At 40.7% G+C, this 20241-nt stretch overlaps 1 protein-coding gene across 1 annotated transcript; it reads left to right on the forward strand.

The window, feature by feature from the left end:
• Positions 1-7736: 7736 nt before the first annotated feature.
• Positions 7737-12932, forward strand: LOC146511295 (uncharacterized). Its single transcript, XM_085173517.1, has 6 exons — positions 7737-8066; positions 9764-9811; positions 11457-11567; positions 11884-12003; positions 12276-12356; positions 12451-12932. The coding sequence occupies exons 1-6, from the start codon at positions 7944-7946 to the stop codon at positions 12499-12501; spliced, it is 534 nt and encodes a 177-aa protein (XP_085029643.1). The 5' UTR covers positions 7737-7943; the 3' UTR covers positions 12502-12932.
• The last annotated feature ends 7309 nt before the right edge of the window (positions 12933-20241 follow it).

The raw sequence follows: 20241 nt of genomic DNA on the forward strand, positions 1-20241 counted from the left end.
AATGTGCATGAGTGAGAGTAAATTTGCCAGCCACTCCACTTCCCAGTTTGCTTGCCAGCAGTTTTCCAGCCAAGTTGAGCCACAGCTGTTTACAAAGAAGGTGTTTCTGTTGCTACAGCCAGCCGGCCTTGGATCATAGGTTAGTAGCACTTATTAATGCACACAGTACATGTAACACAGACAATCAGCTTTAGCACGGCTCGTGATTATTTTCAGCAGTCATGCACCCGTAGCAACGATGAAATGTAAATGAATCAATTATGCAACTTTGTCTCATTTTGTGTTTTAGCCCAGAGATACAAAACTTTCCACAAATCCAAGCTTTGTTATGCAAAAACAAACTGAAAAGACACTGATAGCTTTTATTTATATTTTTTCTGGCTTTTATTTCGGCATTTTTCAGCCCACTTTAGTGGTTTTGGATTCCAGAGCTTTAACGTCTCAGTTTGCTCTCACCACTCAGATCAATGAATCTTTTACAGACCAGCTATATCATGACACTACTGACTTTGTGCATGTGTCACATCCCATCCACATTTTTTATTCTCAGTTTCAGGGGTATTCTCCTCTATTCTCAGGTGAATAGAGGAGGAATAGGTGGTATGAGTGATCTGTGGCACATTATAAAATGTAGAAATCGCAGGAGTTTGAGGGGATGTGGCAGGATTCTTCTTGATGGCAGTACTGAGATCCTCTGTGTAACAAAATGAAAGATTATACTATTGCGGTCCAATTACAAGCAACAGGTGGCTAAACTTGACTTTGTTTTACCTTCTGTGACCGGCTTGGTTGAAGCATTGACCAGGTACAGACTCCAGCTTTACTGAATGTGTTGTGCAACGATATTATGGGAATATTACACAGCACTGGCCTGAACCTGCCGAGGAATAACAGTTAAGGATACCACATTAACCAAAAACAAAGGGCATTGCTAATCCAGTGTCATAATAACAACAACAGAAATCATACACGCGTGTGACTTGTGACAGAAAACACAATGGGAGGGGCCCCTTTGCAATGTCATCACTGTGTTTACTGCCTAAAAAGCTAGTTTCCAGGTAGGTTCAAGGTCTGCTGAAACCTATGGGGAGCCAGTCCGGTTGTCACTCTTTATCTGGTTGTCACCATATCAGGTCTATTATGTCTAAAGACTGTTAAGCTTCCAACACCACATCCAGAAAAAAACCTGTTCTTTATGGATCCATATTTATGTAATAAAGATGCACTGTGACACTAATTGCTCTCCGATTATAATAGGCAGCCTAGTGTCTGTAGTGCTCTGTGTATGAGTGTGCAGCTGGAGAGGCTAGTGGAGTGGTGTGCATGTGAAACCGAAGCCCATCCACACCTTGCCTTGTCTGCTCTCTCCTCTCCTCAAAGGCTTCAGCCCTCAGCGGCATTTGTATGAATCCAACTTCTTGCCGCCATGGTAACCAGAGCAGAGAGAGGATTGGATATAAATGAGAGAAAGTGAGAGGGCATGACCCGAACATCACACAGTCTCCCATGATGCTGTGTTTAGTATTCCGGCTGAATGAGCAGTGCTCACTCTGCTACAGTAATAACTGGACAATTTGGACTTAATTATCACCTTCCTACTTACTTCATTGTTTTAATAAGATACAACACTGATTATAGTATGACCGTGTTTTCATGAATCTTATGATCCGTCCTCGGTCTCTTTTACACGATGCTAATTGTGCAGAATTATGTTGCAGCAAATTGTTTGAATTCTACTTTCATAAATCATATCTGAGCTGATTCCCCGGATCTTCTTGCATGCTTTTGCATGATGGGCAGGATTAGTTCATTTCTGTGTCTCTGCATTATTACATTATCAAACAATCAAAATGAATGGAGAGCAAAGTGCAAGTAACAGCAAAAGTAAGATAGATAAAATTGTAGATGTTTGTCTTTTGCCACATTTGTTCGGAGCAAGCGTTGCTGAATCTTTGAGTGCAAGCAAAGAATGATGTAGGAATGCAAGATGAGCACAAAGAATTCTCATTTCTGTGTGAAGCGACTGAATCAGAGTCTTTTGACTGAGTTAAACTCGCACTGGGTTTGTGGGGATTTTTTTGTTGTAGTTTGCAGGAATTTGGAACCAAAAGCAGACTCTATAGGCAGGTGGGTTTAACATAAAGTTCACCTTCAATGGTGAAAAAAACAACAGACCAAAATCCAGAGAAACAGAATATGTAACAGAATTCAAATACGGGGATGGAGAGGAACACATAGGAGACAAACACATTGTGACAAAGATAAAAGGAAACTGAAGCTAATAAAGAAGCAAAGTCCTAACTACGGGGGAGGTAACAGCTTGGTGCACAGGTGGAAGAATCTGAGACAAGGTGCTATAAATACAAGGAACAAAAGACTAATATAACATAACTAGAACAAGAAACACTTAGCACAGGGACGAAGACTGGACAAAGAATTACGGGGCACACCAGGAAAACAAGAATTTAACTCTTATCCCCATCCCATCCTGAAATTAACGCTTTTCATCCTGTCTTCCTCCCATCATCCCTAACCAGTGACAGCATATGGCTGCCCCTCCCTGAGCCTGGTTCTGCTGAAGGTTTAGTCCTGTTAAAACGGAGTTTTTCCTTCCCACTGTTGCCTAGTGCTTGCTCAAAGAATGGTCATTTGATTGTTGAGGTATTCTCTATTATTGCAGGGTCTTTACTTCATAATGTGAAGCTCCTTGAGCTGATTGCTCCTGTGATTTTGGTGCTATATTAATAAAATTGAACTGAATAAACTCTACAACATATCTATGTTCAAAGGAAACTAGATCAGAAAAAAACTAAGAAAACCTAATGACAAACCTAAAGCTACAACCATAAGGAAGGTAACCAAGGAATAATTGTTAAACAGAATGTAAACCCAGAGTCTCAGATCACTGTAAATACAAGAAATCAAAAAGTAAATCTCAGGAAAACCGTGACAGTTAATTTGCCCTTCATGAAAATTATTCTTCAGGTATTGCTGTCGTAAATATTTCACTAAAAGCCATGTAGGCTGAAAACAAGCCTATTATTTTATTTAATGTGGAGTTTTTTGTTTGGTTTTTTTGTTTTTAATTTATTTGAATCATCTGTGTCAGTTGTTTTTATTAGTCCAGAAAGTTTGAATGAAAAAGTCAGATCCTAAGGTGGATCTTATTTTTTCAGTTATTCACTCAAGCCCGAACCACTTGGATAAACAAGCATTATTTTGAAGCGTGAATCATGCAAAGCTATTCTGGAAGAGTCCATTAATAAAAATGGAATTGAAAACAAGCAGGCCCTCTCGTGTAGTGTATATCATGAATCAAAAATATGACTTCTGTGGATTTAAAAAGCATCTCCCTCCTGTTTCACAAAGGTTATGAAATCCTTCCTCTTAAAACTTGTCATGTCTTATATTTTCCAACTTTTCGAAAATGACAACGAATTATAATGTGGCATCCATAGCTAAAAGAGTAAATTTCTCCTTTAGCCTGCCTGTCAGGGAAGAAAAAGAAAGCGGGAGGGTGCTTATCCTGAAAATGTCAGTGCACACATTTACTTGCTTATACTAAAACTTTAAAAAAAAAAATCCCCTTTAAAATAATCAGAACGTGCTTTTCAGCATCCTTATATTTGTATTCTGTTTCAAAATGCAAATGGGATATTTTCCTGATTTTATGGGCTAATATCAAATACGTTTCTACTATTTTAAAGCCACACAATACATGTATGTATATGTGTTAAAACATTTGGGACGTCATGTTTCCACAGCCCCGATGACATACCAATTATCCGACTATCCACACAATTAATATTTTCTGTTTCTGTGAACAGAACCACACAGAGATGGTACAGGTGTGAGACTAAGGGCAAAAACTCTTGCTAACTAATGATAGTGTATTTAAGATTAACTCAAAGAGTTGGGATAAAAGGAAAATCCAGACTGTAATCAGTCTTTGTTCAATGACAAACACACAAATTGCAGCACAGCTGTGTTGTTTTTCCTGAGCCTCATCTTTGGCTTCCTCTGCACTTTCCACATGATAGCACTGAAAGCCTCACTGCTATTCTCTCCCTCACACCTTTCACATAGCTGTTACCAAAGCAGCAGCACACAGAGAGGGGAAAAAAAATAAAAAGACGACAATGTGCTGTAGAGGAGTATTGATTCGCAAACAGACCTTAAGGTTGTTCGCTTGTACAGAGAGGTGATGGATGGAATATGAGTTGCAGTCTCTCATTTCTCAGCAGAGGTTATAGTTACACGGCCCTGCACTAATTATACACACACGGAGTCCATTCATTAGCGTGCTACACGTAGGAGATCGCTTCGTGAGCGACGTATCTGCACAAAGCAGCAGAGACACGCTGCTTTCTGGTGCATGCCTAAATGGAGGCTAAATGGCAGCATGAAACAAACAAGCTTCATCCTGGTGAACAAAGAGGCTAATTGATTATTGTGTTAGAGCTTCATATCATCTGAAAGCATTTGCTAGTTCAGAATGGCCGTTTGGAAGTTGACAAGACAACACACCAAGTTAAGTCAGTGGTAGCTTATGTGACAGAAATCTCTGTTATTTTACTCATATTTGGTTTTAAAAAGCTGTTACCTGCTGACTTTCCTTTAGCTCTGGCAGAAACATGAAGACCTCGTATGCACTTCATGGCGGTGCAGAAAGCATGAGGAGGTCTGGGTTGTTTCTGTGTGGTGTGTGCGTGGGTTTTCACCAGGTGCTCCAGTCTCCTGAGCCCCTGCATGGTGGGCTAACTGTTGATTCTAAATTGACTGTAAGTGTGGATGTGAGCGGGTGTTTGTTTTTGTGTTAGCCCTGTGACGGCCTGGCGACCTGCCCAGGGTGTAATCCCACCCACTGTCAGCTGGGATATGCTCCAGTCTCCCCATATGGAGAGTTAGCTTTGGTTTTCCTGTTTCATTGAGACCTGAAACACTGGGGGAAAACACTTACACATTCATTTTCTTGCACAGACGCAAAATATTTAGCTGAAGCCCACAAAGGGTTAGCTTAGCTTAGAATAAATACTGAAAACAGGAGGAAATACCTCCTTCAAAGGCAACAAACTCAGGCAGTCCCTGCCAATGGCTAAGAAAGTTTCCCACATAACCCCGTGACCCCGAAAACCACATCTTGCTTTTAAATACTGTTTTTATACAGATTATACAGACCACATTTATCATGTTAAATGCTGAGCTTTATAAGCAAGGTGAGCACTCTTTATGCTCTGCTCAGCTAACTGCCTCCTGAAATAGGTGCAAATTCATGTAAATCTTAGAAACGTCTTCTTCCTCCAGACTTTCCCTTTAGGGGTCACCACAGCGAATGACCTTCCTCCATCTCACCCTGTCTCCAGCATCCTCCTGTGTCACACCAATCCTCACTACATCCATGAATCTTCTCTGTCCTCTTCCTCTATCCACTATCCCTCTTCTGCCTTTCCTCTACAAAGTTAACTTTGTTTTGGGGAACAAAGCAAGCAAATATACATCCCAGAAATACTATATAAAGAAATCTTATAGCTGTCATAGTACAAAATCCCTCATTACAGTAAAATAACTTTAACTTGGCTTACCGTTAGCCCCATTATGTCAATAATCTTTGCATTTCAGCAGAAGGAACACTCAGTCTAATAACAGTTCACAGCCAAGTCCTGCTGCTGTTGACATCATTACAATGCAGTGCTGAACACCGTAACAAAACTATAAAGGCCAATTTTCTGAATATCAAAACCTGGACAATAAAGTCACTTGGATGGATTAAAGGAAAATGTTTTATAGCACTTTTCACAAATAAAGCTGTAAGAGTCGACCTTGCAAAGCATCCATTACCTTATGAGTCACTTCTCTTAATCCAGATGTTGTTACCTAAGTCACATTTTCTGTTTTCATCATCATCTGTCACGCTGCTGCCAGTCAGTTTGGTTTCCTACCGTCACTCGCACGAAAACACATTTCTGCAAGTATTTATATCACAAATTACCTGTCGTCAAATCCATGGTTAAAGACACGGGGACACTTTGTGTACAAAATGAGTGTTTTTTTTCCCTAGAAGGTCAAAGGCTGCTCCCCATAGAGCATCATCACCAGACACAGTGACAGCAGCTCAAAGCACAGATACCGATGAATGACACTCCCTGTAGGGGAGCAGGAAGGGGGGAGAAATGGACGTGGTTCTGCATAGCAGTTTTACATACTTAACTTTCTGAGATGCTTTAAAAATAGTTACTTTAAAGCTGAAAGCGCAGAATGAGTAAAAGATCGTGTAGACTTAAATGACTCTTGCCTAATGTCTTTGGCCACATTGAGGTTTGTTTGATTTAAACTTGTAATTTTCTCAACATGTTTTCATACACAAAACAAAATCACCTGCTGTTTTAAATTAAAGCACAAAGTCTGATTCCCATTAGGAATGACAGCAGAATTAATTACCCGGCTTGTCGAGCAACATGACTGGCATGTTTGTCCGCCAGCAGACTTGTGAGGATTGACTGTCGAAGCAGCTTTTCTACCCATCTCTTCCCCTTTTCTTCCTGACTAAACATCGCCTTCATCGATTCACATCATTAGCTCGCAGCTGTCTACCCAGTGGTCTCACTGAACCTCCTGGGAAAAGGTTCGCAACAACATGTCTTAGGCAGCGTATCTCAAGAAATATAGGAAAGGGAACTGGAATTCAGAGCTGGGGGATGAAAATAAATAACCATGTTTCATTCTCGCCACTTAAACTGTGGCTCACTCAGAAATGCTCTCACAATCTTTTTCAAGTTGTCTGAGTGAAAAGCTAAATCTTTCACTGATACGCAAAGTAGTATGAGTGGCATGTGGGCTTGACTCGGACTGGGAATAAAATTTATTTGATTTCCATAATTTTCCCAGCAGTGCATGTCCTACTGGGAGGCATTTCCTCTGTGAGCGAGCGCCCAAGGCTTGACGACTTTAAAGTACATTCATTCTCTCGCTCCCTCTCGTTTCTTTTTCCCATCCTGTTACACACTTTGACAGACTATATCCACTTGTGTACAGCTTGTCCCATCATGAGATGCAGTCTTTATGTCTTCCAGCGTTTTACCGGCAAATAAATTCCTGCAGAGAACTGCCAAACCCTTAAAAATGATTGCCAGTTCATTTAAAACATACTTTTAAATTAAAAACAAGTTCCTGTCTCTGTCTCAAACACTCAAAAAAATAAGAACTCCTCCCAAAACCAGGAAGAAAAAGGTATCGTGTTTTTTTTTTTATCCACATCAGACAGTTGTGATTAAATATGGTTTGCCGGTGTTTAGTCAACACTAGTCTGGAGGCTGAAAGATGAATAAACGGTGTCTGTGGCTCCTGCATATTTCACTGAAAAGTCTGCTGAGGAGTAATTACTGTAATTCCTTAACAGCTCACTGAAGTGTTTGGATCCGTAAGGAACTTTATAAACAGTCACAGGACATATATGTCCCGAAAGCGCAAAGAGAGAGAGATGTCTACAGAGCCGGGAGACAGATTTGCTCCATGATGCAGAATTTCTTCAAACTACCACTTTTTTATGAGTTATGTACAGAAGTCTGACAACACAAGTTTCCTCTCTGCGTTGGTGTTTTTTAACACACACACTTTGGAAGCTTTTACGCTGCAGCTTTAAGTGGAAAATGGCCTTCATACTCCCACTTGGGTCGGGGTAGCTGGGCAGGGTGGGTGTTTTCTTTCTTTCTTTTTTTTAATTTTTCTTTCTTTTTTTCAAACCAAGGCCCCTCAAGATGTCTGACATGTTTCTGCAGGACCACAGGCCACTGGTTGGCGCACAGCAAAGGCTTGTGGTGGGCTGTTTGTCTGTGTGAAGCTGGCATAGCCTCCTGTTCCCCTGCATCTGTTCCCCATTAGCAGAGCCGAGAGTATAAAGCAGGGAGCTGACAGGAGCTGAGGACAGTCTAGTTCCTGCCTGGATCATGGGGTTTACTGTCTGGCTGTGCGTGCTGTGCCTGCAGGCGAGCCTGCTGTCACACGCCTTCGACTGCTCAGGAGCAAGCCGGGGAGAGCTGTGTGTCAGCGGACAGACCGCAGACGGACAGGTAAGAGACGCACTTCTGATGGATGTGATAGTTAGCAGAAGACAAGGGCATTCATTATGTATCAGTCATCATCTCTGCTGCCGTGACACGACCGGGGTAAGTACAGCCTGTTTGAGCCCATTAAATGCTGTTTGTTTGCTGTTAAGCGACATAATAACCAACTTTTAACGCAAATGAAACTGAAAAGAACTAAAATTATTAGGCTCGTGTAAAGTAAGCGTGCTTTAAAAATTGGTGATAAGTCTCTAATGTTGCGTTGAGGTAGATTTGATTCCAATTTTTACTATAAATTTGAGTTAAAGTACAAACTAATAATACAAAGTAGCTGTTTGTAGTGTCTTTTGTAGAAATAACCCATATCTCCACTCACTGAAAGCTTTTAAAATATGTCTAGCACATTTGTTACTGTTTACCAGCATTTTCTCTTATTAAATATGAAGAAGCTTTGGATTATCTCATAAATGGAATAAATGTTTGTAAAAGTTTGCACTTTAAGTAAAAGTTCCATACTTGTTTCATTTGTTTCTGCTCAGACACAGCATGATTAGTGTTTATATAATAGTTTGGCCAAAGGAAACCAGTAAGTTGGCTGGAATGTAAGTACGTCCAGTCTGGCTCCTTTAGAAAAAAAAAGGCTGCTGTGGCGATTATAGTGGCCAAATGTGTTTCGAATGGATGGAGACGTGTACAGTCTGACCCTGACCTGTGGAGACATATAATTTTTTTTTCTTCTTACAGAAACAAACTCTCATTGTAATGGTTTTTACAGCCATAATGACACTCCACCAAAAATATACCCTTCTGTGGAACAAAATTCTTCAGCTCCCCTTTTTTTGGCTTTTCATGTGGCTGCTGCCTGTTAAACTTTAACTTCGTGGTTAGCGTTTTGCTGTGGACAGTCCTCATGTTCTGTCCAAAGTAATCACCCTCATCTGGACAATGCATTTGACATCAGGAGGAGAGAGAGAGAGAGGGATTCTCACCCACACATGAAAGAGTCTGAGTGGGGAATTCTGTTCCGTGTGATGTCGTTTGCGCCACATATGTGCTCTTCTGCAGCAATTATTTGTAATGTAATTACAGCACACACAATTACAGGCTTCATATGTGGTGGGAGCTAACTAATACCAGCAGCAGCATCCTTTTCAGGATATATTTGCTGCATTTGGTTTAGTTTACTTGCGTTTCCCTTTTCTCACCAAAAGGCACTTGTGTTTGTAATGGGGTGGTATACACTAAATGTGTGATTTATGGGACTCGTCAGCTCATAATGTGCGCAGCAGCAGAAAACTGAATGGATTGTGGTAGGGTCTGATGAATATCCTAAACATGCACAATTTAAAAACATAGCACTTTTTCTTTATGAGGTCATCAAGAGCCAGCAGATAACAGCTGCAGCTTTATTCTGCTCAGACGTGCTGTCTTGTTTGGTGATTGAAGTGCTGAAAAATGACTTGTTTTGATGAGTTACAACATAAATTATGATATATTGTTAGATGGGGCAGTGTGGCCTGGTTCTTCTGGGATAGGAGAGTATTTACACACTGTGAAAGTGACTGAAAATCTAATCTCATTCACAAATAATCACGCAGTCATTGTCATCAGTGGAGAGAACAACTTTTCCCAGAAGCCACAGTAACTGAACTGTACTGGAAAATGAATAAAGCATGAGTGTTGACTTTCTTTTTTGTCCCCAGTCAGATGATCAGACGCAGCAGAGGGGGCTGCCCTTACCTGAAGGACTGGTATGTGCCACTTCCTCTTTACTTTCACATCTTATATCGAATTCTTTAGTTTCCTTTTGAAGGAAACCTTCTCGGAGGAGGTCTAAACACAGGAAAACTGCTTCATGGTCACAGGAAGTCCACTGCGGAAACAAGATAATGAAAAACACATAGTGGTATAAGAAACTGAGAAAGAGAAGACAAAGACTTATAGAGGGGAATTAAATGGTGTGGAAAGGGGTGGTTGTGACAGGTTCATTTTTCATGTCTCTACGCCAGAATTAGTCACTATGTTTTTGTGTGACTGACCCATTCTAGGGAAAAGTGGTATTTTTGAACATGCTGAGGGAATGTATCTAAGTTTGGCACATACAGGCAAGAATAAAACACCTTACAAAGGACATTTTTGGCCATAAGAAATCATAAGACATAATCTTGCACAAAATCTAAGAGAATAAATGTATAAAGTGATAGGATTTCATAACTAAAAAGACTGAGAACTTTATTTTAACACTAATCTTTCATGTCCATTTATTAAACTACGTCAAAAGCCTTACTACATTTATCTTCCTGTTAAAAGGGAGTTTTTCCTTCCCACTGTCGCCAACTGCTTGCTCATGATAGTAGGGTTTTCTTTCTAATATTGTAGGGTTTTTACCTTACAATATAAACCACCTTGAGGCAACTGCAGTTATGAATTGGCACCGTATAAATAAAATAGAACTGAATTGAAACACGAGTTTGGACAGACATGGATATTACTGTCAGTCCACAAGTTGCAGATCTTATTTTAGAAGGCAAAACATAACTGTGTTAATCAATGCAAACTGCACGACTAGATGATTGGGTTACTGATAGAAATGGTAATATGATGTAACTGTCACAGAGACATCAGGCAGTGAACCTGTAGAAACACACTCTCCACGAGCTCACAAGAGCATTGCAGCATGTGCATCCCTGCAGCTTCAGATATAGAAACAAACAATAATGTATGCATATTGCAATTAACCTTCAGCTCCGAAGTGTACAGCTGTTGTGCCACAGCCAATTGTAAAATATTCCATCCCACAATGCTGAAAACCGAGGCAATCAACAAAATGTAGGTCAACAGCAATCACTGTAAGTACTTTAAATGACATCGCGAATGATTGCGAGACAAATATTTTGCAGCTAACATAGTCATCTTTGTGTTCAGCGAAATGGAAAAAGAGGAGGAAGTATTATGCTGGAAATGATCTAGTTATTTCCACAGTTGTGTAACTTTGTGGCAAATTTGTAACCGTGCTGCAGACTGTGCTGCAGGGCGATGACTCCATGAGCCTTTGCCGTTTATTCCCCAAAGTCCCAAATGGCAAACTGAAACCTGTTGTTTCTCAAAGTGCCAATCCATTTATTTGGAATTTGAGACTTTATTTTCAGCAGATCGATGCAGGAAGTGGTCGGACCAGTAACAATAATAATGTTGCAGTTTCCTCCTTTCAATGTTGCCGCTTGACTTTAAGCATTCTCAAAGAACAGAGGCTGGATGTGACCAGGAGCAGGATAAGGAGAAAGGGCCAGGCTCACAAACTATCCACTGCACACAAGACTTGACGCACGTTATCACACAGAGAAACAGGAGTTGTTTCCCTCTGTGGTTGTGGTTGTGACTGTCTCATCCTTGTAGGTTTTCTTCAGACGTAAGAGACAGTTGGAGCGGAGAGATCACACCCACCTGAGTCACTCCAGCCTGCCCGGGGCCGTCTCTGTCAAAGGCTTCCCTAAAACTCTCATCCAGGTAAATCGTTCTTGTTACTCACAAGGGAGTCAGAGGGAGAAAAAGCCTAATGCGGGGGAGGTGGTGACTGGTTCTTAGTGGCGGTGGCAGCTGCCGAATGGTCCAGAGAAGCTTTAGTCATAGTGGATCATATGTATATGCTGGGGAAAAAAGAAGAAAAGAAACCACATTTCTTACCAACTCAGTAAAAGTAAAAATGAAAGCATCTGTGTTAGATCAGTGCTTCGCTGAAGGGGCGACAGCTGTGAGATGGTCACAGCAGAAGAAATGCAATGTGTGCATGTATGTACTAATCCCTGTGTCCGGGGTTTCTTAGGCTGATAGGTCCCGGCGACACTTGGTTACAGCTGCAAGCAAGAAAAAGACTAAGCGGAACAAACTCCGCCCTGGCTCCTTCTCTCTCCTCAGCAACAACAAGGAAACCACCCCCGTACAGGTGAGTCTCCATGGCAACCTCTGTGCAGAGAAACAGCTGAGGCCGGATGTGCAAGCAGTCATAAGGCCACCTTATATGGTTTTATTGGCTCAGATTGGTGTGCTCACCTGTATAATCTGTCCGAAATTGCTTTTTTTTTTCATATCGGGCAATGATTCAGACAGCGGCGTTTCAGTTTTTTGAGTGTGAAGTTATAATATGTGCATGAAGATGCAAAAATGACAAATTGTAAAACGCACTGTAACACCGATTTGTCTGGGATCGCTTTTCAGTTGATCAGAGCGAGGAGACAAGTGAAGCTCGATCCAGCCAAGAGGGGGAAATCGGGTCGCTCTGGAGCTTTCTCTGTCCTCGTGAGTCATTTACAGTGTTTATTATCCTGCACACTGCTTCAAAAATAAAACTCTGGCGTACAGTGTTTAAACGACATGTCCCTGTGCTCTCCAGGGGGATCCTCAGACCGATGGACAGAGCGACAGAGCCGAATGGAGCACATAAAAGACAAGAACTGGAGAACACACAAAGAAAAAAGTTTCTTGTCATTCTTGCAAAACCTAACAAGGGCCTGCGCACAGCAGAAATGTGTCCAGATGTAACCCCAAAACATGTGGAGAAACCGACCGCTGACATGGACAACATTCCCAGTAGAAAAGCCTCTGTTCTGTTCTTCTTGTTCTAACTGTAAGCTAGCTTACATTTATCAGCTGGTCTACATTTACATGGATACTTTTATATATAGTTTTTAATTTCTAATATATTCCTGCATGTTGTTGTTTTTTTCATCACAAAAAGATCCTATATTAATATTCTTCTTTGCCATTTTGTTGTAACCTATTTAATCACAGAATCCTTATGAAGATTGGGGTTATATTTTTGCAGAAATATCTCCTGTGTTGTTGTATCAGGTTTCAATAAAAGTTAAGAACAGACGTATGGAGTGGATGTTTTTTAATGTTTAAGCACTTCAGGCTCCACTGGAGGATTGCACACATTGCCCTTTTGTCCCCCCAGAATGACTTGTTATGTTTCTTTTCAAATATGAAGGATTATTAAAAGGTGAGTATCAGGTAGGCTAAAATGCTAAACCTTCAATTACAGATGGCAAGTGTTACAGGTATAGTGCATTGCTGGCCATGAGAAGCAGCAGGATAGACCAGCAGGAACCTGAGAGACTCACTGATCCATTAGCATTACAGCAGCCAAGGGCAAATGTGAGAGAGAAAGAAAGAAAAAAATCCAAATGTAGTCCACGCCATCTGTTTCAGGAGTCAGACTTTTTTTTTTTTTCTATTTTAATATCTCGTGTCATTTTTAATTCATTTGGCCATGAATGGAAACACATTATGGTCTAAACCAGAAATTCAGTTTGAGTGTTTCTGCAGGACGCTGACGTAAAAATATGCACAAATTCACATCTTTTGTGGGCTGCTCCGTATTTTGGTAGATCATATTTAACAAACACCTGCGTCACTACAGTGAGGAAAGCTATACGGGAATGAATTAATCGATGAATGAGGGGCTGAAAATCAAATAAATAAAAATGAAATATGTACAGAGAAAATCCCAACTAGGAGGAAATCGGATGGAGAAAACAAGCCACGCAATCTAAGTGAATAGAGTGACTCATCCTCCTCTCGTTTACTGATCAAAGCCCACAGCTCATGACGTAGATACACGGTGCTTACACTCTTTTTTTATGGTTTTATAGACCCATACAGAGGCACACAACAAAAAAAATTCTATTTATTCACTTGGAATTTTCCCCAAAGCACATAAACGGCGCTAGAAATGCTTCAGCCGCTCGCTCTGGCAAAATATAGACATGCGTAAGGCCTGGAGCCGGTTGTTCAGTCACCGGATAACCTGAATTAGCTGGTTGTGAGGGGCCTCTGTTTTCGTCACAACCCACAGCAGCGTGGCATCCTGATTTCTCCGAAACACTGACGCAAATTAAGACCAATATCTGATTAATCCCATTTCAGAGCAACAAGACAGACACAGCCCGAGCCGACTCCTCTGTAAATACACAAGCACATAGATTTCTGTGACAGCTGCCAGCAGGATATCATTTGACAGACTGTACCCTTGAGCTAATGCATCCTGGGAACTCCTTATTGATGACCTGATAGAACAAGGGGGGGGGGGGGGATTTTTCTCACTATGACCAGACACAGATGCTTTGAAAACAGATTTCAGCTTTATAAAGTCATTTTATCTTAATGATATAAATGTTACTTTGAGGGTGAGTCCACACACTATGCGTCATCGTATGTGGCCAACACAAAGAGATCCTTGTAGATGTGTTTCAGTCATTCGTTGCGGTGGTGACACTGGTGTATGCGGTGTTGTTTCCACTCTGCTTTGGCTGCAGTCATCCCTTTGAGAACAAAGCTGATGGTAATCACGGCTAAAAAAAAAAGTTACACAGAAGCACTGAATCTATAGAACTGTGGTGAGAAATGGTCCAAGCAGAGCCACATGCGAGATTTTCCCATAAAAGCTCAGTCAGGTTTATGCATGTAGTTTGTGGCTTGCAGTCAACATCTTCAATTTCTGGAAACCACTACGTAAGTATTAGTTTCTTGTTGATGAGTGCATCTCTTCCCAAACAACATGCAATGGGGCAAACACAGTCAAAAGCAAGTTCTGTGAGAGTCTGTCCTTAAGAAAGTTAGGCTGATTTTCATAACAGTATCAACTTCTGTTTTGTTTTATTTAAAGAATTAGGATAGTTTTCATTTTCAATCATACACCATACTGACGAAAGTATTTGCTCATCTGCCTTCACACACATATAAATGTGAGTGACATCCCATTCTTAATCCTTACGGTTCAACTCCTCTGGGAAAGCTTTCCACAGATTTAGAAGTGAGTTCATGGGAATTTTTGACAGTTCTTCCAGAAGTGCATCTGTGAGGTCAGACACTGATGATGAATGAGAAGGCCTTGCTCACAGTCTCCACTCTAATCTATCCCAAAGGTGTTCTATAAGGTTGAGGTTGGGACCCTGTGAAGGCCAGTCAAGGTGAAATTTGTGTATCCATGTCTCTATCAACCTCGCTTTGTGCACTGGAGCACAATCATGTTGGAACAGGAAGGGGCCATCCCCGAATTGTTCCCACAAAGTTGGGAGCAGGAAATGATCCAAAATGTCTTGGTATATTGACACATTAAGACAAGATATATATATATATATATATATATATATATATATATATATATATATATCCACCTTCCACTAAAAAGTCACGTTCTCCTGGCAACTGCCAAAATCAAACAGCACCGTTCTTTACACCACTGTATCCGACGCACTTGCTGCTAATGACCCATTCCATGAATGAACACACATGGACTAAAAGCACACAGGAGGTGATCAGGGGAAGGGGAAACACATGGGGAAACAGCTGACACAAATGAGCATAACAACGTCACAGTTGAAGAGTAAAACTAAACACAATGAACATAGAAACACAAGACTTCTTCCAAATAAAACAGGAAACATAAGACACGCAGACATGAAACATGAAGGACAAGAGAGACTTAAATACAGGGGTTGAAGACACAAGGGGAATCTAATAAACAAAGAACTGTAACGGCAACCTAGGCATAATAAGAATTAAGTTAGAGAATCTAATTAACTTAAACTTAAACATAAACCATAAACATATATATACATACTCAAAACGCTGGGTCAAAAGACCCAGGATCGTGACAATCTGAGGGCCACATAAAATTTGACGGCCTGTAGCGATTGGCTCTGGAAAAAGTTGACTAACATTTGCTGACCCCGATTTTACGTGGGCTATCACTTCTTGGCTTACTTCCAGTTGCTTCCACTTTGTTATAATACCACTAACAGCTGACAGTGGAACATGCAATAGAGTGGAAATTTCATGACTGGGCTTGTTGCACAGGTGGCATCCTATCACGGTACCAAGCTGGACTTCACTGAGCTCCTAAGAGCAATCCATTTCTTTACAAATGTTTGTAGAAGCTCTCTGCATGCATTGGTACTTGATTTTATACACCTGTGGCCATGGGGATGATTGGAACAGCTGAATTCAGTGACTGGTATGGGTGAGTGAATACTTCTGACAGTATAGTGTATATATTTTGGTAATAACAAACTTATAATCCCAAATCTGGGAGTAAAAGAACAGCAAATTTAGATAATGAGACACCAGAAGCAATTCAGATATGCCTGCTGTTGTTGCGCTCATATTTCCACCAATTAGAGAAAAAAAATATATTAAATCTAAGCAGGAGCATCCCAGAATGATGAACAGACATATCAGTAGCACTCCTCAGAGAGTTCTTTTTTGGCATGATGACAGCACAGACTTCAACTGCAAAGACTATCTGACAATCTGTTTAATGTAATTAGGTTCCACAGACATCAGGGGGGCTTTTTTGCCACTTTTTTTTCGCACTCTTTTATGTTTGTCTGTGTTTGTCTGTTGTTTTCTTCCCGCTCTTGCTTTGGCACATCTACCCAGTCTTGCTCACCCGCTCAAAGCCAGGTCATTCCTTGAGTTTTCTTTTTTTCTTTCCTTTTTTCCAGTGCTCTCTTTAGCCTGGAATGAGAAAGCACGCAAACTCTACCCTCTATTTGTGAGGCAACACTGCTAACCACACAGTCACCATAGTGTCCATGTGGAAACTGACTCAAGTGAACTTAGCTTGATTAGCCAGGGCTTTTGGTGCTTACCTGATTGTTTTCTCTGTACTCCAGATCTTCCTAGACTCATGTGACTCATGCCAACCAGAAGAAAAAGACACACACACACACTAAACTGTCAACACCACTCTCAACCACTACTCTTCCTATACAACCTTTGTCCTACTTCACCCCCTGCCAGCTTTGCGCTGACCTACAAAGCCTGCCTGGCAGTTATTACAACTTTGTCTTTTACAATAAACACCTTCAAACCATATGTTCAGTTATAAAATCCTCATCATCTCTGGAAGGTTCCTAAGTGTTGAAAAATGTTTTGCATTACTGCAGGCAGCACGTGGCAGTAACGTGCACCCATAAGATGGTGCAAGTTACCCAAATAATCACTCTAAAAAGAAAGGTTACTTAGTTACTTTCTGAACTTGCTAAAGTCATTCAAACTGTTTTCATCTGCAGTGAAAATTCAATGATACATGATACAAACATTGAAATTAGGTCTCATCTTCTCACAAAGTGACTAAATTAGTGTATGACAGCTTGTGTTTATCACATAGGCCAGCTGTTCGAACTCTCAGATCTACTGATTTTCAGACTTTCGAAATTCAGCTAATACAAATTATGTTGATTAAACATTTCTTAAAAGTGACAAAAATGCTGCAGACCCTCTCTAATGTGCAATTTCAGTGTAGGCTGACAGTCAAGACAAGGTACTCCCCACTCAGTATTCCTGGGGTGATTCTCATCTCTCCTCTGGTCCCGCTGACCTTAGACTGCTGCCACACTCAGGCTGAATTTGACTCCTTCTCTTCATCTCCTGTCACTTCCCATCAGATCAGATCAGATTCAGGGCGTTGGCTGTCTTCCCGCACCTCTTCTGTCTCTCTTCTGTGGACTGACATCACCTCCCTTGAGCAGCTTCTCTAACTCTATCTGTCAAAACTTCCTCTAACTGCTGTCACATTGGCCCAGCCCTGTCACATCACTCTGACCCTAATGAAGAAAAGGCAGAGAGAGACGGAGAAAAACAGATGTATGTCTGAGATTTGCTAATCCTCAGTACCATTGTTGTAATGTTAGTTCAATATATCTCACTTCTGCCCTTTAAACATATTTTGCAGCACAAGAGCTAGGCTATTTATGGTCCAACACAGAATTCATTGAATTTTTAAGGCCCTGTCAGCTGATAACAAACAAAGCCTTTATATGCACATCCAGAGGGAGTACCCTGTCTGCAATCCCTGCCTGTAGTCCTGGAAAGGTAATCTACAGTCTCTGACACCGCCTGAAATATGACTTTTAATTTAAATTTCTCATAAAAATTACAGTAATACGAAATGTTATGATAGAATATTGAAGAGAGCCTTGTAGCAACAAGGCTATATTACTAGTGGAGTATAATCCTAACACTTAAACCGCTGATGTTGCTAATCATTTGCAACTAATAACTGTTGCTAATCATTTGATCAGGGCATTAGTGATAAGCCTACAATGACAGTAATTAACAAAAACTGCATTTTAACATTTTATTACAAGTTTGTATGCTAAACATAAAGGTCAAACTTGATGATTAGCATAGATTAGCTTAGCTTAACAGCAAAAATGTTGTTTAAGACATTATATTATGCTTTATTCATATTCTTGAACTCCTCTAGAGTATCTTTGCATGACACATGTTTTAAAATAACCCTTATTTATCTTATACTAAGACTTGGAGCAGCCTCTCAGTTCATCCAATCTCTAAAACGAGCTCTTCTCTCATTAAGCTAGCCCTCTTCTGATTGGCTGCTCCTTGGAAACAGAAAGTTTGAACAACAGGTGAGTAGGGCTCCTGCTCTCAGAACCAGATCCATTCCGCTTAGTACCAGCTGATCAGTGTTTAAACAGCACAGCCTTCATGAGTATTGTTGCTGACCATTTCCATCTGTTCACAATAACATGGTCTTACAAAGAGCTAGAATTGAGGAAGTCACTACCGTAGCAAGCTGTTTGTTTTTTTGTTTTTTGTTTTTTGTTTTTAGGGATATTAAACAATGAAACATGACTTTGTTTTAGAGGTGCTGAAAGGTTTTGGATTTATGTCATGAAACAGCTGTGTGGCAGGCAGGATTCGGACCCAAATGAAGGACTCAGGAGACAAGAAATTAACTCAAAATGTACCTTTAATGCTTATGTATCTTCCAAAATACAAAAACAGTGTAGGGTTGGCGCCAAAAATGCTAAACTTATCAAAGGGAAACCACAGAACAAGGGGAGAGCACAGTGTTGAGGGAAAACCAGGTTATGATGGAAGATGAAACAGGTGGGAGCACAGCTGACACTAATCACAGAGGACCAGACAAGGGAAAAAGAACTAAATATAAAACATGAGGGGAAAATGACTGTCAAAATAAAAGAGGAACTATCACTAACACTTAGACAGAGACCCAAACAAACCAGCTTAACACAGAAACAAGACTACAAAGGGAGCACAAAAGGGAACTAACAAACCAATAAACAAAACCAAAGCAAGGAAGTAGAGGCACAAATTACCTCATAAGCACACAGGAAGCTGGAAAAGCTATAAAGCTGGAATCTAAACTCTTTCTCAAAACAAAAACAAATTATGAACCCACAAAAACTAAAAAATCCTGGATCCAAGACCTAGGTGCCATGATCATTTAATAGATACAGGCAGAGTCCTCTATTTTTTCAGCCAAGTTAACCATTTTTTTAGCTTGAAAAAGTATTGACAGATCACCTAACTCTCAGCAAGAGTTACACACACCTTAGTGAAATTTGGTTTGTAGAGCACATAATGACTGGAAAAACACAGGGAGAAAAACAGAGTTGATCTCTGAGAGCATCACATCACCAAAACAGGGTTTACAGCCTGTTTTCATGTCAGTGACAATTTTCTAAATGCTGTGGTGGATGGTGATGGAGGGCTAAAAGAAAAAAAATGCAGGATTTTGTCTATTCCATCCCAAGGCTATTCATCTGTGTGGCTCTCCTTGAAGGTGATGGATGCCTGCTGAGTCACTGCCATGGCCCAAATCTCTGCCCTGCACAGCACATTAAAGCAGAAAATATTGGTAAGTTTTACCCAATGCCCACTACATAGATCCGTGGAAAGCTGATTTATTAAGAAGGGAATATTCGCAGACAGTGTGGACCAATTTCATAGATACAGATTAAAATAGGACAGCAGAGAGAAGTGATGATAAATTGGGAGATGAGAATTTTTTTGTAATACATTTTGGAGGATATGGAGCAAAACTTCACTTAAATCCAAGCTTGGTTAGGATTCAGCTCCAGAAACAGGGCGTAAAACGGGAGAAATGGGCACAGAGACAGCGAGATGAAAGCAAAGCACAGTGGAAGTTAAGTTCCTCTCATTCTCTTTCCTCTTCGTGACATTAAAGGTCATCGCAGGCTGTGAGGTGGACAGGGCTGTCAGCGGAGACGGGAGCTGAGGGGACAGGCAGGGGAGGAATTCCAATCAGCCTGAGCCATCTTTGGAGTTACGTGCTGAGAAGTTCTTAGGAAGACTATGAAAGACAATTGTGTCTACGCAAACTCAAAGC

The sequence above is a fragment of the Neolamprologus multifasciatus genome, chromosome 9 (genome assembly GCF_963576455.1).
Source record: "Neolamprologus multifasciatus chromosome 9, fNeoMul1.2, whole genome shotgun sequence".
Lineage (NCBI taxonomy): Eukaryota > Metazoa > Chordata > Actinopteri > Cichliformes > Cichlidae > Neolamprologus > Neolamprologus multifasciatus.